This window comes from Chrysemys picta, chromosome 2 (assembly GCF_011386835.1).
Source record: "Chrysemys picta bellii isolate R12L10 chromosome 2, ASM1138683v2, whole genome shotgun sequence".
NCBI classification, from domain to species: Eukaryota; Metazoa; Chordata; order Testudines; family Emydidae; genus Chrysemys; species Chrysemys picta.
Window position 1 is genome coordinate 90,516,541 of NC_088792.1, and position 26,634 is coordinate 90,543,174.

At 41.6% G+C, this 26,634-nt stretch overlaps 1 protein-coding gene across 5 annotated transcripts in view; it reads left to right on the forward strand.

Annotated features, from left to right (window-relative positions):
- The window catches only part of ITGA9 (integrin subunit alpha 9), a 291,253-nt gene extending 271,870 nt beyond the window's left edge, over positions 1 to 19,383 (forward strand). For all 5 annotated transcript variants that reach the window (XR_010598391.1, XM_042860327.2, XM_005302712.5 and 2 more), the window contains one exon: positions 18,741 to 19,383. Coding sequence is in view for 3 of the 5 variants with exons in the window: in XM_005302712.5 (XP_005302769.2) it covers positions 18,741 to 18,839 (99 nt within the window). In the remaining 2 variants the exon portion in view is untranslated. The remainder of the gene's footprint in view (positions 1 to 18,740) is intronic.
- Positions 19,384 to 26,634: the final 7,251 nt, after the last annotated feature.

Consider the following 26,634-nt stretch of genomic DNA (forward strand, 5'->3'; position numbering starts at 1 on the left):
ATCAGGCTAATTTTGCTTATTGTGGCAACGGATTCAGTATGTACCTAACAGAAATCAGTAGGTGCTTATTCTTTTGGGGGAGGCAAAGGCAAGGAAAGAAGAGAGGGTGAGGGCCAACCAAGCTTGAATTCTTAAGGACCTTCCCTCCAATATGTTTTTCGAGGTGGCAAGAACAAAATTACTTGATGTTCCAAAGCAAAATCCAGTGGTGGTAGTTAAAGGTCAGCATTTACCCTCCTTAAAATAGGAAACACCTGTTGTGTCTCAGACATTATAATGTAGTAAGGGTGGTCAAGATGTTGACATTTGAAGGATGACTGCTCTACGTGGTACATCTGAAGCATGAGGAACTTGAACCTTTTATTCTGATTTCCTCTTAAAATCCAGAAATATAAAGGCCACTGCCAAGGCTATCAGTGGGTGGGGAACACACACAGGAACAGGCCCAACATTATTTTACTGGAGGTGAGAGAGCTCCAGTCACCTGATTCACACTGTTTAACAGTGTGTGTGTGCTACAGACGCATTCTACCAGCTGTAGCAGGGTTCTGGGGCTACAGCTGTATAGTGGTCTAAAAGGACACATCGCTGTGTGTTGCTAGGCCCAAAATGTGACTTGCAATTCCATGTTAAAAATGGCCACACAAGGATTATCTTGTGGCTATTTTTTTTGTTTGAAAAGCAATGATTGGCTGTTCTTTATGCCCAATTTGGGGTATATCTGAAGTATTTTTGCCCGCCTTGGCACAGAATGTTTAAAAATCTCTATGATTGAGATGGCAGAATAATCATCAAAATATAGAGGTATCTGGTAGGAAAGGTCTATGGCTTGATTCTGGTGATACATAACTTTGAAATAAGGACCATTGCTGCATATAGTTATATCTATAAGACTGGTTTCATGTAGTTAGAGACCTGAAAGTGAAGGTATCTTTGTTACTAGGGATAACAACTTTCACAATGTTTTTTCAGCACTCTCTGGTGCCATTTTGTACCTTAGAGTACCTACCAATTAGCACTCCCTTGCTTAAAATTGAGAATCAAGCTCTCTGAACCTCGTAAAAAAATGAGATTTGTTAGCCAATCAAATGCATGCACAGAAGTTGCCATTTTGTCATTTGATGCTTTGAGGAACAATGTCCCAAATGACAGCAGCAGGTAATAATAATAATACCTAGCCCTTTTCATCCAGAGATATCAAAGCACTTTATAAAAGAGGTCTGTATTTTATAGAAGGGGAAACTAATGCACAGAAAGATGAAGTTGCCTGCCAAAGTTCAAACAGCAGACCCTGGGCAGAGCCAGGACTAGAACCCAGGTGTCTAGAGTCCCAGTTTAATAGTCGGTCCACTAGGGAATATGGATTATTAAAGCTACAGATAATTTGGGGTTTTGCTGTAGAAAAATGTGACTAAAAAAACATTGATGCAGTCTGTAGCTGGCTTTTAATTCTGCTTTGAAACAATAATCCAGTATTAAATATTTTAATATTCATAGCAAGTAGAGAGTGAAAAGTGACTGGCAATATTAAAATGCTGTGAGATAAAACTGACATGGGAAAATTGCATTCCTTTGAAGGAAATCTTAATTGCCTGATTGTAAAGATTTATTAGCTAAAATTGGCTTGGCACACCCTAAAGTAATTCCTGAATTTTATACATTAAAAATCCAAATAGATTTATATCAAGTTTTTTTTTTTTAAAGCTTGGAGTGAAGTAATAAGTTATAACAATATGTTTTGGCCCAAATGTGAGTCAAAGATTTGGGTGCTTTAAAAGTCAGTGTCATTGTTTGGACTGTTATGACTGCCTATTTCACTCAGAATAAAAACTATTTTTACAATTGTGAAAGAGCATTAAGATGTTTTTACAGACATAATAAACTTTATAGCATGAGATCAGCCAGTCTGGATTTGCTTCTCTGATCATTGTTTTAGTATTTGGTTTATACTCCGTGGGTCAAATTCACCTCTGGCCTAAGTGAGTACAACTCCATGGAAGTTCTTAGAGTGGTGCCTGGTTACATTGTGATGAATATGTCCCTGAACATGGCTGCTGCTCTAATGATTTAGGCCAGTGGCTCTCAACCTTTCCAGACTACTGTACCCCTTTCAGGAGTCTGATTTGTCTTCTGTACCGCCAAGTTACATAGGGTTACCATACGTCCGGATTTTCCCGGACATGTCCGGCTTTTGGGGGCTCAAATCCCCGTCCGGGGGGAAATCCCCAAAAGCTGGGCATGTCCGGGAAAATCGGGAGGTCAGCCGGGCCGGCGGGGACCCCGGCCGGCGGGGAGCCGGGTCAGCCGGGCCGGCGGGGACCCCGGCCGGCGGGGAGCCGGGTCAGCCGGGCCGGCGGGGACCCCGGCCGGCGGGGAGCCGGGTCAGCCGGGCCGGCGGGGAGCCGGGTCGGCCGGGCCGGCGGGGACCCCGGCCGGCGGGGAGCCGGGTCGGCCGGGCCGGCGGGGACCCCGGCCGGCGGGGCCGGGAGCCGGGGGGTGCGCCGGGCCGCCGGGGGCCGGCAGTGCTGGGCGGCCGGGGGTGGAAACGCCGGGGGGCCAGCCTGGGCCGCGCCTCCTCCCCCCACCCCCCCTTACCTGCTTCAGGCTTCCCGCGAATCAAATATTCGCGGGAAGCAGGGGAGGGGGCGGAGACTTTGGGGAGGGGGCGGGGTTGGGCAGGGGTGTGGGCGGGGCTGGGGGCGGGGCCGGGGGCCGTGGAGTGTCCTCCATTTGGAGGCACAAAATATGGTAACCCTAAAGTTACACCTCAGAAAAACTACTTGCTTACAAAATCAGATATAAAAATACAAAAGTGTCACAGCACACTATTGCTGACAAATGGCTTACTTTCTCATTTTTACCATCTAATTATAAAATAAATCAATTGGAATATAAATATTATACTTACATTTCAGCGTATAGTATATAGAGCTTTATAAACAAATCATTGTCTGTGTGAAATCTTAGTTTGTACTGACTTTGCTAGTGCTTTTTATGTAGCCTATTGTAATCTAAGCAAATATCTAGATGAGTTGGTGCACTCCCTGGAAGACCTCTGCGTACCCCCAGGGATAGGTGTACCCATGATTGAGAACTACTGATTTAGGGCACTGATCTCATTCTGTTCAGGATTAGGCCAGATCCTTCTCCCTTTACTCATGAGAGTACACTAGTTCAAGGGGGCTTCTTGTGTAAGGCAGATGAGCAGGATGTGCCCCTTTGTTTGTAAAGATTTAGTTAAATAGCTATCTAAGCCCTACTCTGTCTCCCTCTTCCAAGTTTGGTATGCCCCTGTTCACCCATGCTGGAACCCTGTGCCCTATTTACCACGTCGTCTCCTGCTTTCAGCAGATCTACTTCTTATCCCCTGCTACCTCCATATATACACATTGAGTTCTTTCCTTGGCCACATCCAGCCTGATGATCTTTGTTATGCAGGGCCACCTGGGAGCTACTGTCATATTATTGCTCATAACATCACATTGTGCTTCTCAATTGCAGAGAAAGGGCAGCAATTCCACTCCCATGACACCTGCTGAGAGGCTGCCAGCTGCTTGGGGCTGGGAGGGAGGGGAGGAACGAGTTTCTGCTACAGTACTGGCATACTATCAGTTGCACTGCTGTGCTAGTACGGCGTTGCTGATTCAGCAGCAGGGCAGGGAGGTAGACACACACCGAAACTGGATTTTTTTGGGTGCTACCTACCTGGATTATGCCATCATTGATAAATAATAGATTGAAACAGTCAAGTTGGTCCATATTCTGTACCTCTGCATAGTGTCCTTTAATAATAATAATCATAATAAAATTTATAATAATGTTTTAAAATGCTGTGGATTGAGGGATTTAGATGATTCATTGTTTAACTGATAAAAGTTAAAAGCAAACAAAGCCCCAAGCAACATAAAATCAAAGGGCTTTATGCTCAGCTGAGGATATAAGTGAAGTTTCACAGACTGGAGCTATGTTGATTTACACAAGGAGTGATTTGTAAAATACAGGTGTAAAATTAATCATGATTACACTATTTAGTTTCTCAGGAATGCATTTTACATGTAAACAGTTTTCTGTCTAATATGAGCCAGGGTGTTTCTAAAGTGAGCCTATCACCATGGTATTCATGTGCCAATTTATATATAAATACGGTTACTGTTACTCTCTTATAGTCTGTGTATTCTTGATACACTGGAATGGGCTCTAAACATTGTGAATGTTCCTTTTACAGTAATGAACTCCTCTTTCTAGAACTTGGATCTTTGACAGGATTGCAAAGAAAAGCCTTTTAGCAGAATAGTATCTCTGATCAGGCAGGGAAGTCCTAGTTTTCTATCTGTACTAGGGTCAATTTCCCCTCTTTGTCGTCAGATGAGTGTTTGAGAACCCTCCTTTGTCTTCTAGGAGGGTATAGTGGTTTTCATCCAGGAAAGGATGATATCTTAGGTTTTCTTTTAAGAGGGTATCATCTTAGGCTGCTGAGCTGATCATTGTATCAATAAATCCTGCCTTTGAACTGCCTCAGTGACAGAGGCTTATTCAGATACAGATTAAATCCAAATAAAAATGTCAGACACATTAAATGTTTGCTTGTGCAGCGGGCTATAATCTAAACTCGTATTGAGGGATTACAGTATCTTGCCAGTCCTGTGTTAAGGGACAAACTTTGAAATATGAAGTTCCTTTAAAAAAATTAAACAAATTGGATATTTTAAATGTGTGCATGGCTATATTGTTTGGAGAAACACAGGCCTTATGTCTTCTTGCTGTGACTGTATAATCCTATTTAGAAGAATGTTTAAATATTCTTGTGCAGTATCTATAAATACTTTACATCTTATTTGAGCATTCAGAAAATGCCTTAAACTGTCTAAGGACAAAGCCAACTTGAAATTCACCTAGGTAGTGGAGACTCATTGTAAACATTGGCTTCCCCTTTTGGAAAGAGACTCTCCCTTATTTAGGGCCTCATACAGTATAAGTCGTCTTTATACAATGGGCCAAAACACACAGCTCACCGGTTGCCAGAAGGAAAAACAAAACAAAACTCTGCGCTTATTCTTTGCCAGTGGTTGCTTTGTATCCTGTGTTACAACTCCAGAAAACATTCTCTCTCCCTCTTTTATCTGCAGCTGAGATACCTCAGGGAAGTGGGATGCTAACTGCCATTTCCTGGCAAGTCCTTATACCAACATCCTCTCCTGAATGTCTGTTTTAAGAATATTTGCTCCGCAAAGGAATAAAATTGCCAGTCCCTTGCAGAGGAACAAGGGTACATATAAGCATGGCGCAAAGACCAGTTAGGATCTCAGTACGTGGCAGAGGCCATACTTTCCTATACGGGTTAAAAATAGCCCTTCTTACATAACCTTTCATGCATGAGATTTCTCCAACTAAATAGCAAATTCTTCCAAGCAGGAATCACAGGAATTGTCCTTTAAATTTACAGCTCCCGAAGCAGAGGTAGACAAGCCTATTTAGATTCATTGACATTTCATACTTTTGATAAACTTGCCATGTCAATCGCCAGCTCACCTGTTTTCACATCATTTCAAGAACAAAACAATAGTTATGATGGCAGTGCTTCAAAATTAAAGGTCATTGAAAGATCTATGGTGACACTGGAATAATTAGGGTTTAGATAAACAGGGGAGTTGACCTAACAAGCTTCAAAGTCTCTGGTCAGGGTCTCATAACTGGGAGCACAGATATCAAAGCACATAAAGATTTAATTCCATATAGATGTAAACATACCTACCCATCAGCGAAATCTACCTCCTGATTTCATATAGAGAATTTTCCATTTTGCTTCAGTGGAGTCTCTCTCCATTTTTAAACAACCTAAAATATTCCCTCCCTCTTCCTCCACATCAAACACAAGCTCCTTGCTTTCAAGTCCCTTCAACATTTAGCTGTTCTATCCCCATCAGATCAGCTAATATATGAAGCTACCATCTGCCTTTACTCTACCAGCGATGGCAGAGACCTTAGACCTTTTAGGGATGGCATCATTGGAGTGGTTGTTTTTAGGGGTCAAGAATGAAACTTGTCCCAGCACAAGGCCTGTGCACCACTTGATTTCCACTTTTTAGCCCTTAGAATAGTGAGTTTCACCCAGTGTTTGCAAAACTTTGACTTCCTGAAACCACAGGTTCATATTCTGGCATCCTGGATCATTTGGGTGGCATGCAGCATATACTGTATACTGTGTGTATGATAAGACCCTAGAAACCAGATTAGTTGTGGACTTTGTGTCACTTTTTATACAAGTAAAAGGTTAGTTCTAATGTCCTGGCCAAAAGTTCCCCTTTCCCTAATACTGTTCTGGGTGAGGTGTACTATTTTTCTACAACCCTCTACCTACTGTGCATTTCAGGGGTGGTATATGCATAGAGCTTATGAAATGCAATTTTTATCTTTGGGGATAAAATGCGCAATATAAATATAATGTAATAATATTGCGCGTGACTGTTTCGCTGACTTCAGGGTCCTCGAAAGGAGACCTGCGCTTGCCAGGGCATTTCTGTATGTTAGAACCATTAAAGCTCTGTAGCTTTCATCCTGGCACCTATCAACAAATTTAATCCCCTGGCAAGAGAAAAGTCCTTTTGGGGTTCATAAAGTCTCTTTAACAACAAGAAAAACAATCATCGTTCTCCAGAGCCCAAACTAGAAACACACGGATGTGTAGACTTAGAAGTTGCAAATAAATATATATGATTCCAAAATTCCTAGATACCAGAAAGGGAACATGCACATTTATTGGAAATCATGGTCATCCCTCAGAATCAAATGCTTGAAAATAGGGAGAATATACCTTGTTTAGTCTACATTCTCATTCTTCGCTTGGTGTCACAAGGGGAAATGCTATGTAATGACTTGCACCAATCAAAGCCTTTTCTTACTGGTTCAACTAAGCATGTAACTTATGCTGATAATTAAGGAAATAATACAACTTTCAGTCAAATATTTTTGGCAGGTCAAGTATATCAAAATACAATTGTATAGTTACTTTTTGCTGAATCCAGCAACAGTCTTTAAAGTTTAGCCAGGGTTTGGGTTTAAAACAAAGCTAAAAATCTTTCTTGAGTTTTTCTTTTTCCTTTAGAGAGGAGATGTGGATTGAGATGCATCTTAAATAAATCGCTCTTTCAGGAAACATATAGCATTTAGCTACTATTGTGTTCCTACTGAGATTTAAGAAATCTGAATATAGTAGCAGGTTATCCAAACATATTGGCAGTAAGTACACAGTCTATTCTTTTCCCTTTCTGAGAATGGGAAAATGAGATGAACTCTTCATGTTGTTGACCACATTCATTTTAATAGTTTTTAAATTATAAACTACTTGCTAGCATTATATAATAGAAAACTCAACCTCTAAAGTATTCAAGAAGGTTTACAATATTTGATATTGATAATTAGACTTTTTGATTAAAATTATAGTGTTTTAATATGTAATTTTTTAGGTAAATTACTCTACACAAGAATCTTAAGTAACTCAGTCTTGAGTTCATTTCTTCATTACACTCAGATTATCAGAACAGTCAACTTGTTGCTTGTCAGTTAAGATTCTGCAAGTGCTTAGTTATTGATTACAATTCTCATCATTTCCTAAGCATATAGGTTATAATGTAGGAGGTAATCTATTGTGCAGGCCTACGTGAAGTGAATTCTAGTTTCATATCAATTCCATTTGAGGCAATTAACTCTTTTCTGGCAGAGACTTTCCAAAATATGATCCTGATCCTTCAAAGTTTACTCACTTCACTGACACTTATATGCAAATAGGTCCATTGAAGTCAATGGAACTACCCATGTGAGTAAGGACTCCTTGTATGAGTAAGGATTGAAGAGCAGGCTCTTTAATGTCACCCCCTTGAAAAAGCTAGAACAAGGCCCATGTCCAACATACAATCATAAAAATGTATGGCTGGAAGGGCCTTGAAAGATCATCTAGTCCAGCCCCTATGATGAGACAAGACTAAATATGCCTAGACCATCCCTGACAGGTGTTTGTCTAACTAGTGCTTAAAAATCTCCAATGACTGGGATTCCACAGCCCCTCTCGGAAGCCTATTCCAATGCTTAACTAGCCTTATAATTAGAACGATTTTCCTAATATCTAACCAAAATCTCCCTTGCTGCAAATTAAGCTCATTACTTCTTATCCCTACCTTCAGTGGACATGGAGACATGAACAACAACTGATCACTGTCAGCCCTTAACATATTTCCTTTCAGTTGTCTTTTTGTCCAAGATTAACATACCCAGTTTTTTAATCCTTCCTCATAGGGCAGGTTTTCTAAAGCTTTTTTATCACTGTCTCCAATTTGTCCCAGAATTGGAAACAGGACTCCAGCTTAGGCCTCCACCATGCCAAGTAGAATGAGACAATTACCTCCTGTGTCTAATATATGACATTCCTGGTGATCCACCCCAGAATGATATTTGCCTTTTTAGTAACTGCATCACACTGTTGACCCATTCAATTTGTGATCCACTATAACCGCTAGATCACTTTCAGCACTACTACTGCCTAGGCAGTTGTTCCCCATTTTGCAGATGTGCATTTTGATTTTTTCTTACTAAGTGAAGTACTTTGTTCTTTTCTTTATTGAATTTCATTTTGTTTATTTCATTTTTCCAATTTGTCAAGGTCCTTTTGAATTCTAATCTTGTCCTCCAAAATGCTTGCAACCGTTCCCATCTTAGTGTCATCTGCCAGTTTTATAAGCATACTATCCACTCCATTATCCAATACATTAATGAAAATATTGAATAGTACCAGACCCAGACAGACTCCTGTAGGACCCACTAGATACCGCCTCCCAGTTTGACAGCAAACCATTGATAACTACTTTTTGAGTATGGGCTTTCAACTAGTTATGTAACCACCTTATATTAATTTAATCTAGATGACATATCCCTAGATGGCTTATGAGAATGTCATATGGGACAGTGACAAAAGATATGCTAGAATTAAGATAAATCATATCTACTGCTTTCCCCCTACCCACTAGGCCCATAACCCTTTCAAAGAAGGAAATTAGATTGATTTGGCATGATTTGTTCTTGACAAATCCATATTGGCAATTATTTATAACCCTATTATCCTCTAAATGCCTAAAAATTGATTGTTTAATAATTTTTTCCAGTATTTGTCCAGGTATGAAAGTTAGGCTAACTAATCAATAATTACCCCAGGTCTGACATTGTGCACAGGTCTTGACATTGTCTCTCCCGTGGAGGTGAATTCCACCCAATATACATGAACGTTGGAATTCTTCTGTAGTCACCACTTAACTTCTATGTGCCTCAGTTCTTCATCTGCAACATGAGAAATATATAGATGAGGAACTGGGGCACAGAGAATTGACTTGCCCAAAGACACACAGAAAGTCTGTGGCAGACCCAGTAAGTGAAGTCAGATCTCTGGAGTTCCCATCCAGCGTCTTAAGCACAATATCATCCTTCTCCCAAATATACAATTTCTCTATTAAGTATAGCCACATGTATACTTTCCAAACATGCCTCTGTCCTTACAAGGAGGCCCACGTATTGGCAGTCTGCCTGGCTGCCACAGAGAAATTTGATACTGCAATATCTGAATTTGATTTCAAAACACGGCAAAAAAGACCAAAGTGATGTGACAATAAAGGTTTCATGAAGTACATGAACCTAGACCACAGCAGTTCGCCAACTCTAGAAACAACGGCTGTATATTGGCTATCACTAATAGAGAAATTCTGTTTTTGAGGAAAGATGACCTTTTGTGGCTAAGCCACTGGATGGGGATTTAGGAGATATGGGTTCGGTTCCCAGCTCATGTCTGACCATGGGCAATGTATTTAATTTCTTTGTGCCTCAATTCTGCATCTGTAAAATGGGCATGATAATACTTCCTTCATCTCTCTTGTCTATTTAGCTTGTATGCTTTTTGGAACAGGGACTGTCTCTTGCTATGTGTTTGAACTGTGTTTGGCACCATGGGGTACGTTGTATTAATTTAGATGGACTAAAGGGCCCAAAGAGTTAAAGTTGTGAACATGATTCTGAAACTGTCCAAGATTAAACAGTTTTAAAAAAGATTTGGGGTTTGGTATACAGAGACGTCCGCCTGCTTAGTACCATGGCAAGCACACCATTAAATATCCATTGAAACTTTTATTAAAGATAAAGAAAAGAAGTAAAAACAGTTGAAGCTTTTGAAATGTAAAGTGTAAAATAAAACTGTCATTTGAACAACATGCCTTGTTCCCTTTCTCTTTAACTAGAGAAAGGAAAAACTCCCCTTATTTGATAGTTTTTTAGATGGTATCGAAAATGGTGGCAATTGTCCTTTCTGGAGAAAAGAGAAGTTAGTTGAGATGGTCTGGAGCTGTCATTGCTGCTGCTGCTGCTGCTGTTAAAGTCCAGTCCCGTCTTCTAAGATAGGAAACAAGACAAATACACGCAAAAGGGGAGAGAAAAGAACAAAAAAATAGAAAAATGAAGCTTCTGTCTCTGGTGTTGACTTTCACTTGCAACCTCACTGCTGGAAAAACACAATCACAGCACTATGGATTGGATGAATGGACTATAAGGTGGATAGAAAGCTGGCTAGATCGTTGGGCTCAATGGGTAGTGATCAAAGTCTTGATGTCTAGTTGACAGCCGATATCAAGCGGAGTGCCCAGGGGTCGGTCCTGGGGCCGGTTTTGTTCAACATCTTCATTAATGATCTGGATGATGGGATGAATTGCATCCTCAGCAAGTTCACAGATGATACTAAGCTGGGGGGAGAGGTAGATACTCTGGAGGGTAGGGATAGGGTCCAGAGTGACCTAGACAAATTAGAGGATTGGGTCAAAAGAAATCTGATGAGGTTCAACAAGGACAAGTGCAGAGTCCTGCACTTAGGACGGAAGAATCCCATACACTGCTATAGGCTGGGGACCGACTGGCTAAGCAGCAGTTCTGCAGAAAAGGACCTGGGGATTACAGTGGATGAGAAGCTGAATATGAGTCAGCAGTGTGCCCTTGTTGCCAAGAAGGCTAATGGCATATTGGGCTGCATTAGTAGGAACATTGCCAGCAGATGGAGGGACATGTTTATTCCCCTCTGTTCAGCACTGGTGAAGCCACATCTGGAGTATTGCGTCCAGTTTTGGATCCCCCATACAGAAAGGATGTGAACAAATTGGAGAGAATACAGTGGAGAACAGCAAAAATGATTAGGGGGCTGGGGCACATGACTTATGAGGAGAGGCTGAGGGAACTGGGTTTATTTAGTCTGCAGCGAGAGACGATTGGAAGACGTGTTGTGATCGGCTCAATCTTAACTGATGAAGGACTGACAGTCTACGCAGTCTACGCAGAAGAGAAGTGTGAGGGCGGATTTGAAGGTAGCTGAAGGGGGTTCCAAAGAGGATGGAGTTAGGCTGTTCTCTGTGGTGGCAGAGGACAGAACAAGGAGTGATCATTTCAAGTTGCAGTGGGGGAGGTCTAGGTTGGATATTAGGAAAAACTATTTCACTGGGGGGGGAGGAGAGGGTGAAGCACCAGAATGGGTTACCTAGGGAGGTGGTGGAATCTCCATCCTTAGAAGTTTTTAAGGCCTAGCTTAAAAAAGCCCTGGCTGGCATGATTTAGTTGGGGTTGGTCCTGCTTTGAGCAGGGTGTTGGACTAGATGACTTCAAGAGTTCTCTTCCAACCCTAATCTTCTATGATTCTATGATTCTTATCAGCCATTCCGAGCAAACTTGTACCAGCATCAGGCTGTACCAGCATCAGCATTAGGTCATTGCTTTTAGTTGCCTCTCTAGTCACAGGATCACAGCAGTGTACTCTAGCCAACTAAGTAGGATTCTTATTAAACAGAAGGCAAAAGGAGAGAGAGAGGAAAGAAAAGAAATAAGATGGGAAGGAAAAGCACAGGGGAGGGATGGGGAAGTCTCCCATTCCAGGTGATGTTTGAGATTTAGCTGGAGCCAGTGGAGGTGGTGGTGTGGGTCTCTCTCTCTCTCTCTCTCTCTCCTGGTCTGGTCAGGACATCTCTCAGGAATCAGGATTAGGACAAGGAAGGCCTAGGGTCCCAGGAAATGGTAAGGGTGGCAGCCAGGATGATAAAGTTGTTGGCAGACAGTTGCTGCTTCTGTTAATTTTTCCCAAAAATATTTTTAAGAAGTCCAAAAGTGAGTGTTGGGTAAAATAGTCCATCCTCTCATTATTTTGTCCACCAATGGACCTAATTGCCAGCACATCAGTTTTGGTTCATTAGTTTCCGGTCCTCTACTTTTCTTATTTACCAGTCGTAATCTTAACATGGTCCTTGAGTGGTATCAGTAAACCCCTGTCTGTTTAAATTAATTCAGTCCTCCTGTCTCTTCCTTACATCTTTTCTTGAACAATTTTATCTAACAAGTCATTGTGACAATTTATGAACTTTCACTTATTTTTTACAGTTGAGCTTATAATTAGGAAAAATGTGTTGGTCCTGTTATCACAACAGGCCCCTATCTCTGTGGGTACTGTAATATAAGCCATAATAGTTTTAATATCCATGCCTACCTGTCTATATCTATGTTACTTTTTTTGCTGGACTTTTACTAATATGTGATTAATTGGAAAAAACAGTCCATTTTTTCTAGAACTATATTAATCAGTACCTTATTTGATAACGACCAAAATTGCATTTTTTTATTGAGATCAAGTCTAGTTGGTGATCAAAGAAACTCTATATAAGGTTACTTTGCAGTAAATATCACAGCGTCACCTATTGCTAGCCGTATTAACTCTATTTTTTCAAGTGTGAGAGAAAGCTTCATTCACATTTTATAATTTACTTGCTATCCAAACATGCTTGTCACTGGCTTCCTGGTAGGATAACCACAGGATGATACCATAGGAGATACCATTTAAACATTTGTGTTTACTGTTAGAAAAATACTGAGTTGCAATAGGTCAATGATTTGACCTTTTCTGTTCTTGGGAAATAGCAGAAGGGAGAACGGAATCAAGCAGCAGAAAGAAGGTAGCAATTTATCATTTTAACTCACAGGAACAGCTTTCATTGCTCTTTTCTGAGTGTCTCCATGCTCACGTAGGAAATCCATGTCAAAATGGATCTTTAAGCAAATCTTGCCAGATATGAGTTGTCTGTGTTTTTCTAAAAGGAACACAAGCCTGACTTGACAACAAGCTGGAGCAATGCACTTTAGTGAAAGACAAATCTCAGAATTGCAGATGATGTCAACAATTTGACAGTGCAGTGGAGCGACATGAATAAAGTTCAGAATTAACTTGTGTAATTCCCCAGCCTGTTGAGAGCATTGATTCTGTATTGCTTTAAATGGAAAATTAAAGTTTTATTTCCACAAGGTACATTCAAGTTTCTGCTCAGGAAATGCTGTAGAGGGCAGCATGACTACAGAAGACAAGAGACATACTCCAGTAACTAAATAGACCTTGCATTGGAAAAAGTGTTGACAATCTCCGACTGAAAAACCCAAGCACCAGATTTATGCAAGCTTCAGTTCCAGGATGTATGGGAAGCTGCTAGGGAAGAAAGTGGGATGGACTGGACTGCAGTGTCATCATTATTCCATGCTAGGAAAGCCTGGCTCAGCATTTTTTATTTTCTCTGGAATTGTCTGGGAGTTGGATGAGAACAAGTTGGCTGACCCTCAGTCCGTATACGGCAGAGATGATACTGGTTGGTTCACAGAACCTTCAAGAAGAGATAAGAGAGTGATATCTGCTCCTTCTGTTGGGAAGGTGGCTGCACCTATTGCTAGTGAGATTTGCAATATGGGGAAACTTTTGGATTACGCCAAGATTGTCAAATTCTTCAAGTCACCCTCTTTCTCCACCACACTGGATGAAGACTATACTGCACATTACTGATGCTGGCATGAAAAGCAATCTACATCCACACTGCAGTGTGTAGCTATACATCGGTGAAAGGATCTGGCATGGGGAGGCAGCAGGGAAAGGCTTTACCTGTTGCCACCCCAGCTAGAGACTTTCCCCACTGCTGGAGTCTTTCCTTGTGGCAGGGAAGGGCTTCAGCAGTGGGGAGCTCCTGGAGCCTTTTCCTGCTGCCCTCCCCATCCCCCTCCAGAGTCTTTCTCCACTGCCGGAGTTTTTTCCTGCATGGGGAAAGGCTCCAGCAGCAAGGAGGTAGCAAGACACGACAAGGCTAAAAATAGCAGTGTAAACAGGGAGGCTGACTTGGCTGAGTAGACGGCTTTGTAGGGTATGTATACTAGTACATACCCATGCCCTGTAGGTGTGTCTTTACTCTATTCAACGCATGTATGAGTTCTATGTGACACCAAAAGAAACATTTGGTGTTGATGTATCTTTAGAGGAGACAGCCTATTGCACTGGGCCATGCAGCCTCCCTTTACTCTCCCCACCAGCTGCCAGAAGATGGAGGCTGAGAAGCCCCAGACTTTTGGGGTTCTTTTTCCTAAGCACCCACCAGCTGAAGGCTCTGAAAGTTGTCTGGGCCTTCCGGCCACCCCACTTGACCCAAAGGGACGGACCCAGAGCACTGGACTCAGAAGGACCTTCACGGATTCCAAATATCACATTCACTCAACTCTGAAACTTGGGCTCTGGATTTTCATTTTCCTGTACAGTCATTGGTGGTTGTTCTCTCGTCGTTCGACCTCTCTCCTGCCATTGTGACGCTTCAGCTGCCCCCCCTCCCTGTCCACTGTACTCCTCTCCTGTATTCTTTCCCCATAATTTGTTTCCCCTTTTCTCCTCTCACAATGTGTTTTCCTCTTCTTTACATTCCCCTATATTATTCCCAGAATCTGTTCTCCTCCCCACCACTCCTCTCTTCCATCTCAACCTCATCGACTGCATATCCTAAACAAACAGTTCCCGCCAAACTGAACTGGAGCAATATATATAAAACAGTCTGATCGCTCTCCTGCTTCCACATGAGACCGAGGCACAACCTTTACTCTTGGTCCCAGCAGTGCTCTCTCATAGAATCTTCCTCCTGCACAGGGCTTTCTGAGCTCTTCTGGAAGCCCAGGAGCAGCCACAGAAAGCAAAAGAGAGGCAGCACCTTCGGAAGACAAGCTCTTCTGCCCTATGTTGTTTGCAGGTTGTAGCCATGTTTGTCCCACAATATGAGACGCACAAGGTATTTGAGGTAATATCTTTCATTGGACCAACTTCTGTTTGTGAGAGATCAGTTGAAGAAGAGCTCTGTGGAGCTCGAAAGCTTGTCTCTTTCACCAACAAAAGTTGGTTCAATAAAAGATGTTACCTGACCCATCTTGTCTATCTCTTCTGCCCTAGTGACACAAGAGCCAGCAGAACATTAGAGCTCCTAGTGTTTCCACTAGCAACAGCCAATGACTTTGACTGTTATCACCTCTCTGCCCTTCCCCACGTTGCCCTCTCACCTGGATCCTTTACTTCTCCTTCCTTTTCCCCATACTTCTCCCACCCAACCATTATGAACTCACACTCTCTGTATAACTCATCACATACCTAACCTATACACATATGTCAACCATAAATGTTGGCCAATGTTGCTGAGGTTTTAACATGAGGCAGAAGAAACTTCCTTGTGATGATGTGGAGTGTTAGCATGTTTCTACTGACAGCGATATGTGGGTATTAGCATATATTGTCCCATAACTTGGTATTTCTTTACCCTTTAGGGGATGTCATACTTAGCCAATCCCTAACCCAAGTCTTTTTAAAAAATGGTCACATCCAGTCTGCACATCCAAGCTTTTCTTTTTCCTCCCAATGTGTTTCCGTTTGTTTTAATTCATTTTCCTCCCATGATTTTGGAGCAGTCACATAGACTTACAGCAAATGATATATATACAATTTCATACATAGGTGCTGGAACTAGAGATGCTGGGGAGCTGCTGCACCCCCTGGTGTGAAGTGGTTTCCATCATATCCAGGGTTTACAGTTTGGTTCAATGGCTCTCAGCACCCCACTATACAAATTATTCCAGCACCCCTGATTTCGTAGAAGGATAACCTGTGGATTCTGGGTTTCATGCTTTAATATTTATTAAGGTTTTCAACTCATTCTATTCCTGCTGGAAAGCCTTACAAAAATGTTCCTTATGCAGTAATGAAATAATAAAATACCAGAACTATCACAACTTTTAAAGATAATTCCTGAAGCAGATGTTCACAAACAGACAACTTTTATTAAAATAACAGTGGGAAGGAGTTTGCTTTTGTTTGTTTGGCCCTGGAGGAAATTAAAAAGCCTTTCTATAATTTTGATTATAACTTAAAGTGTGGATTTTACTGTTCCAGTGATGTGGTTGTATGAAGGATTGAAACCTTTAGGGTTTAAAACCTGTTTTAAAAAGCTATAAATTGAACTGTCCTTGTTAATGTTAGGAAAACCAATCCCATGGCAATTTTCTCTTCTAGAAGTTCTAAAGTGCTGAATGTGTAGGTCTGCGCTGATAACTAACTATATAAAAATGGCACCCTCTTACTCAACACATCGACTCCTTGGTATATCTACTGACTTGTGACCAAAAAAAGTACCCTTACTGCTAACTCTTGTTAACTCTGCAGAGCCAGCACAACTGAGAGAGAGGAAAGTGGATTCTATTCTTTTTTGTGCATTATCAACAAAAATGTTCATTAGTACACTGATCCTGCACCATTTAAGTCAATGGGAACTTTGCCATTGATTCCAATTAGGGCCTGATCCAAAGATCATTGATATCTGTGGGAAGATTCCACTGGGTTTGCACTGTTGTCACGGTCTTCAAGCTGTGCTCTCAATGTGGTTGCACTAGTGACTAGTGTAGATGAAAGCATAATTGCAAAACATTTATTACTGGCAATGATCTGCGAAAAGGAAAGAACTCATCTTGACTTTCAGGTCATAGAATGAGTTTGAAGGACAGGGAGTTAAGAAAAAAAGTTGTGGATGTTTTTGTTTTGTTTTGTTTTAACCTGGAAGACCGTAAGAGACAAGAAACACCCACAATGCCATTTTTATGGAGTCATTTTTCAGAATCGAACCACACTTGTAAAATAAGCCTTCAGAGAACCCCTCCAGAAGTATGAATGGGTGGATTTTCTTTTAATGAATGTAAGTTGATTCGTCTTACTGAGCACAAGACCTAACACTTTGCTGATGATAACTGAAGGGCAGGTGAGATCTAGTGCACTGTGCACAAGGCTAGGAGGTAGGAACTTTTGAGTTCTAATTCCAGCTCGAACTGTAAATCTCCATGTGGCCTTGGGGAAGTCACTTTACTGATCTATCTCAGTTACTTTATCTGTAAAACTGGGATAATATCAATTTATCCACCTGTCTGTCTATTGTGTGTGGGGGTTGGGGGTGTGAGACTTCCAGATCCCAGGGGTTAAAATATATTTGTAGAAAATACAGTTTAGTAAGAATTTGAACTAGAAAGCTACATTTAACAGAAATGTAGCCGTGACATAATAGTGCAAAATGTTCTTAAGTTAGTTTGTGAATAGAGGATGTTAATAACTGACGAGCATCATTTTTACCCTGCAGGAGTTGAGAATACAGCTAGTCAACTCAAGGAGTATACATTAATACATGCACACCAGTGGAGGCTGGTGACCTTGGAAGTGGGGCAGCAAAACTGACACATGACATATTCAGAACAGGATTATGCTGTAAACTGGTTCTGAAAATGCCATTTGTCAGGTTTGCTTCCCCACTTCCAGCAGTCAACAGCCTCCACTGGTGTGCATGTATAAATGTGTATGCCTTGTTCAGTAACCTAGGATCACAGGGTAATGAACTACCTGACTCAAAATGGGCAGGGATTACCATATTTACCCAGGAAAGCCTCTACTGCTGACAAATTCAGCAATAAATATTGACAAAACTATATTTTTATACATAGGTATTAGATCTGGACTGATTCCAGAATCTGGAAACTGAACCACTTAAGATTCTGATTTCTGTGTCTGCAGGGCCGGCTCCAGGGTTTTGGCCGCCCCAAGCAGCCAAAAAAAAAAAAAAAGCCACGATCGCGATCTGCGGCGGCAATTCGGTGGAAGGTCCTTCGCTCCACGCGGGAGTGAGGGACCGTCCGCCGTATTGCTGCCGAATAGCTGGACCTGCCGCCCCTCTCCGGAGTGGCTGCCCCAAGCACCTGCTTGCCAAGCTGGTGCCTGGAGCCGGCCCTGTGTGTCTGACCCAGGCCCCAAAAGGCTTATTTTCTGGTTTGGATACAAATGGAAGCTTGTGAAAGTAGTTGATCTTGTGAGACTTCCATCACATAAGAGGATCAAATTAATGCAAAGTCATCTGATCTCACAAGATTTGTGCCATTTTGGCCCAGAATCACCAAGGCCAGTTCATGCTAGGGTTTGCCAAAATCTCTCTGATTTAGACTCATACCCAGATTCTAGTCCAGTTCTGACCTGGTTCTGGATCTGAATACTGCCTCTTCAGCCCACTTCTAGTATTTTTTTGTTTTCTGAAAATATTTTAACTGCTTTTTTTAAAAATTGTGTTTTATATAAGTGGAGTCTTCTGTCAAAAGTAGTTAAGATAAAAGGAAGCTGAGAACTCATGAAAACTTGGACCTGATACTGATCTCATTTACATTAATGTAAATCAGGCGCAACTCCATTGACTTCAATAACCTTTCCAGTTTTACACCAATGAGATTAGAATCAGAGCCAAATTGTTTATCAAAACCAGAATAGATTTTAATTCATGACATCATTATTTATAATGATACTTCTTTTCAATTTGCAGCTGGGCTTCTTTCGCAGGAGATACAAAGAAATCATTGAGGCTGAGAAGAACAGGAAGGAGAATGAAGATAGTTGGGACTGGGTCCAGAAAAATCAATGAACTGCCAGAAAAAAGGGTCATGTGACACACACTTGCTAGCCTATTGGTCCTGCTCTTGTATCTTCCATATGTGGAAGAAGGAATCTTCTCCAGATTTTTCGGAGGCCCTGTTGATGCTGTGTTCTTCATCATCCTAACAAGCTAGGGAACATATCCTGAGGCAACCACTGCAGCCATGTCCGGTGACTGGAGCGATTTACATTTCCTGTAAGAGTTGAACTTTGAACTTTGGTAACCAAGCTGCAGTGCAGAGCAATATTTATGAATCCAACATATGTGGTATACCCTCAGGGGAAGACTGATACCTAAAAGTATTTTTATAAATATAAGCTTTTTATACTGATTATGTCTTTATATTTGTATCAATGTTTTATTGTTTCTATTGAATAGCTATATAGTTCACTCAAGCACTGATATCTGGCTAAAACCTTGGAAATACATATATGTATATATAAATCTTATTGTACTTTTGAACTTCAATGCAAAAAAAAAAAAAGACTTTCTGATGAAACTAGCTGAAAAACCTCACATGGCAAATTCGCAAGGCTTGGTAATGTATATAGACCATTTAATGGCAATAAGCCAAAGTCTTTTCACATTTTTTAAGCTGAAGTTGATTTTTGAGTTATGAGCTAAAGAACCTAAAGTATTACTCACATATGATTTTCCGCATTTGAATTTATCCGTTACTAATCTGAGTTGTGGGAAACAATTACTCACAGCCAAGTAACAAGAATTATAGTTCCACATTGCCTCTTGTATTTCAGGAATATAACCTTTTGATCACGGGGCATATTGCACTGAAGAAAGCAGTGAAGAATGTCTTCCTTTGGCCAACTCTGTCTCCCACAATCTGTAATCCTTTGACAATGGGCAACAAGATACTGCAAGGATATAATTGGGCCAACCACTTAGGCATCAACTAATTACTTTGGGTTAAAAATGGAATTAATTATATCAAAATTCATGATATAAAAGATGGTTTTTGATATTGTTAATGGTCATAATCTGTTTCACATGTTGCTGTCCAAGCTAGTGATACATAGCTACGCGGTCTGACCATTATGCCTGCCATCTACATTTTTATATATCCAAGTTACAAGACTGTTTACATGATAATCTTTAGAATAATGGCTGTATTAGATAGATGAGCAAATTAGATGTATTTCTAAATCTTGAGGTTTCATATTTGGATGCTTTTAATACAAACTATCATTCTTCATCTAGTATTAAAAACTGAGTTGAATTCTGGCACAGGCCTTGCTAAAATGCAGACCCACACTCTCAAATAATTCTTTAGCAGATTTCTTACTGGGCTGGAAGAAACTTCGTGCTAATGTTCATAGAAAGAGCTGTTTGGTGTCTGACTAGAAATAGTGCTACTGGTACACCACTTGTTTATAGATGTTATTGGTCTGCTTCTGCTCTTACATTTCAGCAGCGTACATCAGGAGTAATTACACTGATATGCTGCAGGGCCAGCTCCAGGCACCAGTGCTGCAAGCTGGTGCTTGGGGCAGCCAATGGAAAGGGGCAGCACGTCCGGCTCTTCGGCGGCAATTCGGCAGCTGGTCCCTCAGTCCCTCTCGGAGGGAAGGACCTGCCGCCGAATTGCTGCCGAAGAATGAAGCTTGGGGCGGCAAAAACGCTGGAGCCGGCTCTGATATGCTGGTATAAAATCAATATAAGGGAGAGAAGAATCAAGCCCCATGTGTTAGAAGGAGATGAAAAAGGAGCAAGATCATAACTGGTGTCATACTGCGGCATGATGAAAGAGTACTGCAGGAACACTGAAGACTTGAATGCAAAGAATAAACAAGAAATCTGCATGAGTACTTGCCTGATCCTTACACTTGTGAAGAGGCATTTTCTTTGCAAATTCTCTATCATTTCCAACTACAAAATATGAATCGTGTCCATACTCATGCATTTTTTATGTGCCCCTTATTATTTGGATGCAGGTTGATACTTTATGTAGCAACTGTATCTATCTTAACCTCTAGGAAAGGAGACAGAGATAATGTTGTATCCACTCAAAATTTGTCACTGAAGGGCCTTCTTATCTACGTCAGATTGGAAGTATGGTCAACTGCCTTTCCCAAAATGATGACAGAAGTATAAATAGGACAGATGTAGGTCTTGTCTACCCTTACAGCACTGCAGCAGCTCAACTGCACTGAGATACTCCACCTCCCCAAGAGGTGTCTACACCAGGGGGTTAGGTCAGGATAACTACGTCGCTCCGGAGTGTGGATTTTCCACACTCCCGGGTGACGTAGTTATACTGACATACGTTGGTAATGTAGACCAAGCCTCGGTGTAGCAAATGACCATGTAGCCAGAACGTGAAAGGATCCAGTAATCAAGAACATTGCTATAATCATGTATAACAAGCTACAAATTATTTTTAATGAGCACAAAGCCAAAGGATAATTGTCTCCTATTGCACTATTTAGCATCCTAGACTTGAGCCAAATTCATCCCTGGTATAATTCCACTGACTTCAAAGTACTTTTTCCAGGAGTGTATTTGGCTCAGTGTGTCTGTTTGTACTGATAAAGTACTGAAGAAGGCTACAGACTGTGAAAGGTGTTTTGTTGTAAGGGACTGGATAAAAGAGAGAGAATAGGTGCAGTATAAGGGATTGCCTAGGTCAAGTCAAGATATGGAGGAAAGGAGAGAGATCCTTATTTATAATAAAGATATTTAATATGTGTCTTGACTCATACAAAATGACGTTGTTTGGCTAGATTAGTGACAATATACCATAAATACTCAATAAAATCATAGAGGATCTCAGCTGCTGTGTGGTGTTAGATATTTTGTGGTTCAGATGTCACAAAAGGTTTAGTTTTTCTATATGAGCTCATCATGAATTTCCCTATCAGTTTCTTGGCACGGTCCACTGTGACTGCTCCCTAGTTCCACTTAGGATGGTAAGATTTAATCATGAAATACACTAGGACAGAGCATATTTAAAAATAGTATATTCAAATTGCATTAAACCTACAGGTTTTGATCAAGTATCAGTTGGTTTTAATCAACTTCTGATAAGAAAACCAAACCCTTATGAAAATGTAGTACACTTCAAATATGTATATAAAGTAGATGTGTGCTAAAGGTGTGCTGTTTTTTCACAAGGGAGCACAAAGATATAAATCACTTACGGCTGTTTCTGCCATGTTCAGGGTGCCCCCCAAGCACCCTTGACTCTCCTTTACAGTCAGAGGAAGATTTGAGACAAAACTCAGTGAATAAAATTCACCTCTGTGCAGAGGGTAATGTGGGGCCTATGCACTGCTTAATACCTACTGAATCCCTGTCTTGAGCGAATAAGTGATAGAGTGCATAGGTCTTGCCTTAGGGCAAGGGTGATGGGGGAAGAGACGATTTCTTAAACGCTGCAGGAATGGCACCCAATATAAAGGGTAACAAAATCCTTACACTTTGAAATGTCAACAAATAGTGAAGGACCCTCTTTGAAATCAAGAATGTTCAGGTAAATTGAATTGACAAAAGCAGCAATGACTCTAAGTGCAAAGGCTGCATTTGATAATGCTTAGTGCCATCTTTCTTTGAATGTCTTCTGTTTATGGGCACGTTTTGGAATCTTGCACAATTTTCATGCATGATATTATCTATGTGACATGGGAATATATATGTTGTTTTCACTAAAGGATTTAAGGGAATCATAGACCTAACTTCTGCCTTCATTTAAATTCATACACTCAGTGGGATTGCTCGGATGTAAATGAGGGTAGGAATTGGCTCACATTGTACATTGATTAAACTGGCATAAAGAGTGTAACTGCTTTGGAGCATGAAATTGCATATACAGCAGGGTATCTGCCCCATTTTCACTTTTTTTTTCTTCTTAACATTTCACTCTTTGTGTATTGCAAAATTGTAAAAAATGTTGTGAATTTTTGGTGGAAGAACGTGTCTCACTATTATCAATGTCACCTGTATTTAGAAGCTATGTGTGCACCTGTATTCTGATTCACTTGCACTGTTTTGGAAATGTCAGGTTTACAAAACTACAACTTTTTTTTTTTTTGGAATAAAAAGTGGCTACAAAATTATTCAAATAACATGACTATTTTTATCACTTTTGTCCAACTCAAATATTTTGCTTTTGATTAGTTAAAAACATTTCCATTTTGTGTTTGAAGGAATTGTGTACTTATTTATTTATTTTTGATAATGGTAGCCTTTTATTGAAGTCTATGCATGTTTTACAAATCAGGATTGGGCTCTGATCTTGTAAACACTTATATACTTAATTTTACTACCCTGAGTAGGGTACTCAGGGTAATGAAGTTAAGCAAGCCACAGGCACAAGTGTTTGCAGGATTGGGTTCAAAGTTTGAATGTCTTGTATTACTGTTAAGACAATAACTGTTGACACTTAAATTTAAGGTAATCTTCTATATTTATTTGATGAAAAACTGGGAATTTGACTATGTTATGGTAAGTCCAATGAAATGATAATGCCCATTGCCATTAATTTTATGTTTGATAATATCACATTAGCTTCATCAAACCAAACTCTCATTGGAGAACATGCTGTATTCTGGCTGTTCAGAAAGGACAACTCTGTCAAATGATGCAAGGCATTGCAGCAATATTTTAGTCAAGTATGAACTTGGATCAAATTTTAAAATGATTGTAGTTTGCTTGTCAAGACTTGTACCTTAGTCCAGATTTAGGAAAACAGTGAATCTAAAAGCAAAATTTTCTTTAGCTCAATCTACCCTTCTCCCTTCAATGGCATGGTATATGAGTAAAAACTGTTTTTGTCTGGCTTATCAAGCCAGTTTATTCATTTGGTTGCCCTGTTTCTCCTTTCTAGTACTTTTACTTTTCTTTCTCTGGGTTTTGTTTCTCATAACTTCAAGGAGTGAAATCTATTTAATAAAATAAAAACTGGCCTTAATCTTCATTTAAAAAGACAAAAACAAAATGAAAAATCTTTGAACTGAACCTAAAACTGTAAGGTCCCAAAAGGGGGGGAAAAATCCCTGTTTTACAGAAGGCAGCATGTCTAGTGGTTGGAGCAGGGGATTAGGATCAGGAGTCTGCACATCTGTTAAGCTGGGATAATATCTCTCTTTTGCAACACACTTTGAAAGCCTTGGATGACAGGAGCTCTATGAAATCCAATGATTCTGTAAACAGAAGACAAAAGAGAAATACCAGCATTCTGTGACCAATACTGTGCTTGCAGACACAACCAGAAAGTCCTGGAAATCTCATGAGTGCCTGGTCTAGCCAAAAATTCCAGACTAATGCAATTAGACTAAGCATCTACATTTATAGACAATAACCTCAGCTGAATCTGAAAATTTCTTTAGATTTGTTCATTACTGCTAGTGCAGGAACTCATCTGGCTCCCGGTGCGGTCTTCTAGCAATCGGCTGGGTCCAATAGATCCTCACTAAGTGACTGTGCTCCCTGATTGGACAGAAGAGCAAAGAGATCCCTATTTAAGCCTGGCAGCAACAGCAACACAGTGGCTGCTCAATGCATTCCACCCTTGCATTTGCGCCAAACTTGCTTCCTGTCCAGCCCTTGCTCCACTCCTTGCCTGCTGTGCTCTAGCCCTAGTCCCTGCCTACCTCTGAACCCCTCACTGTTAAATATTTGTAAATATTAAATGTTAAAAACTGTTAGGTCCTGTGACCGCTGCACCCATATGAAGAACCTGCAAGCCAAATCTGTGGGCCTCCTTCCACTTCTCCCCAACCCTCCGTGGCCTGGGTCCACCCTCTCAATGGACTTAGAGTGGAGTTACCATGCTCCTAAGGTTACTCAGTTATCCTGACTGTAGTGGACCTCCCTACCAAGATGGTCCATTTTATTCCCTGCCACACCATGCCATCTACCTGTGAAACTGTGCAAGCTTTCCTGGAGCAGGATTTTTAGTACTATGGCATACTGACATGCATCATTTCAGATCCAGGCCCTCTAGTTATTTCTCAATTCTGATAGGAATGTCTTCACCTTTTTGGCACCAAGCCCCTAACCTCTACAGCCTACCATCTGCAAACTGATGGTCATGATGGTCAAACTGAAAGAGTCAACAAGAACCTGGTGCAGTGTGTAAACTGTTTTCTGAATTTCCATGAGGTTGATTGGCTCCCACCCTTTAACCCATGTGACAGACCCAGACCAGTGGGGTACAGGAGTCTGGTAGAGGGCAAATATACTGGTCACTGGATGAGTAGTTTTCTGTTCCCTGAGTGACCAGAGCAGGGGCTGCACTAGAGTAATCAGGAACCTGCTAGAACCAGTTAAGGCAGGCAGGCTAATTAGGACACCTGGAGCCAATTAAGAAGAATCTTCTAGAATCAATTAAGGCAGGCTAATCAGGGCACCTGGGTTTTAAAAAGGAGCTCACTTCAGTTTGTGGTGGGAGTGTGAGGAGCTGGGCGCAAGAGGCGCAAGGAGCTGAGAGTGAGAGGGTGTGCTGCTGGAGGACTGAGGAGCACAAGCATTATCAGACACCAGGAGGAAGGTCCTGTGGTGAGAATAAGGAAGGTGTTTGGAGGAGGCCATGGGGAAGTAGTCCAGGGAGTTGTAGCTGTCATGCAGCTGTTACAGGAGGCACTATAGACAGCTGCAGTCCACAGGGCCCTGGGCTGGAACCCGGAGTAGAGGGCGGGCCCGGGTTCCCCCCAAACCTCCCAATTGACCTGGACTGTGAGTTCTCCTAGAGGGGAAGGTCTCTGGGCTATTCCCCAACCCACATGGTGAATCTCTGAGGCAAGAAAAGCCTCCAATAAGTGCAGGACCCACCAAGATAGAGGAGGAACTTTGTCACACCCACCAGACCCTATTCTTTGCAAATTTTGGTTTTCACTCCTGATTCCATCCAGACCTACCGGAAAGCTCTGCCATCCCTGCAACCACAGACCTGGTCCTTCACCTCCAGAAAACACACCAGGAACTTAAGGAGCACTTACTTGCTACTAAAGAAGTAACTTCTAAGCATTGCAGTAGAGGGAAAGGTTTGGCTCGCTACTTGGAACCTGAGAACAGACTGTCCTTCTACCAAGCTTGACCATCAAAACTCGGGTCCTTTTCAGATCATCGAACAAACAAATCCAGTGGCCTTCAAGCTTCAACTCCCAGAATCCCTCAAGATTTACCTCATCTTTTATGTTTCTTTCCTCAAGCCATTCATCGACAATCTTTTTCCTGACTGGGTAGCCCTTCCTCCACCCCCAGTAATTGTCCATGGACAAGAGGAATACAAAGTCCATAGATCCTCAACTCCCAGCAAGTCAGAGGGAAGCTCCAGTATCTGATAGACTAGAGCAGCAGTTCTCAAACTGTGGGTTGGGACCCCAAAGTGTGTCACAACCCCATTTTTATGGGGTTGCCAGGGCTGGCATAGACTTGCTGGGGCCTGGGGCTGAAGCCCGAGCCCCACCGCTCAGGGCCAAAGCTGAACTCAAGGACTTCAGCCCCAGCCCTGGGCGGCGGGGTTACAGGCCCCCTGCCTGGGCTTCAGCTTTGCCCCTCCCCCCCCCCCCCCCCCCCCGCCATGCAAGGCTGCGGGGCTTGGGTGGACTCAGGCTTCGGTCGCCCCTCCTGGGGTCCTGTAGTAATTTTTGTTATCAGAAGAGGGTCGCAGTGCAATGAAGTTTGAAAACCCCATGACTAGAGGGGGTATGGGCCAGAGGACCAATCCTGGCACCCAGAAGAAAATGTTCATGCTCTTGATCTCCTGAAGGAATTTCACCAAAAATATTCTGAGAATAGGAGGAGCCCTCGGGGGGCGGGTACTGTC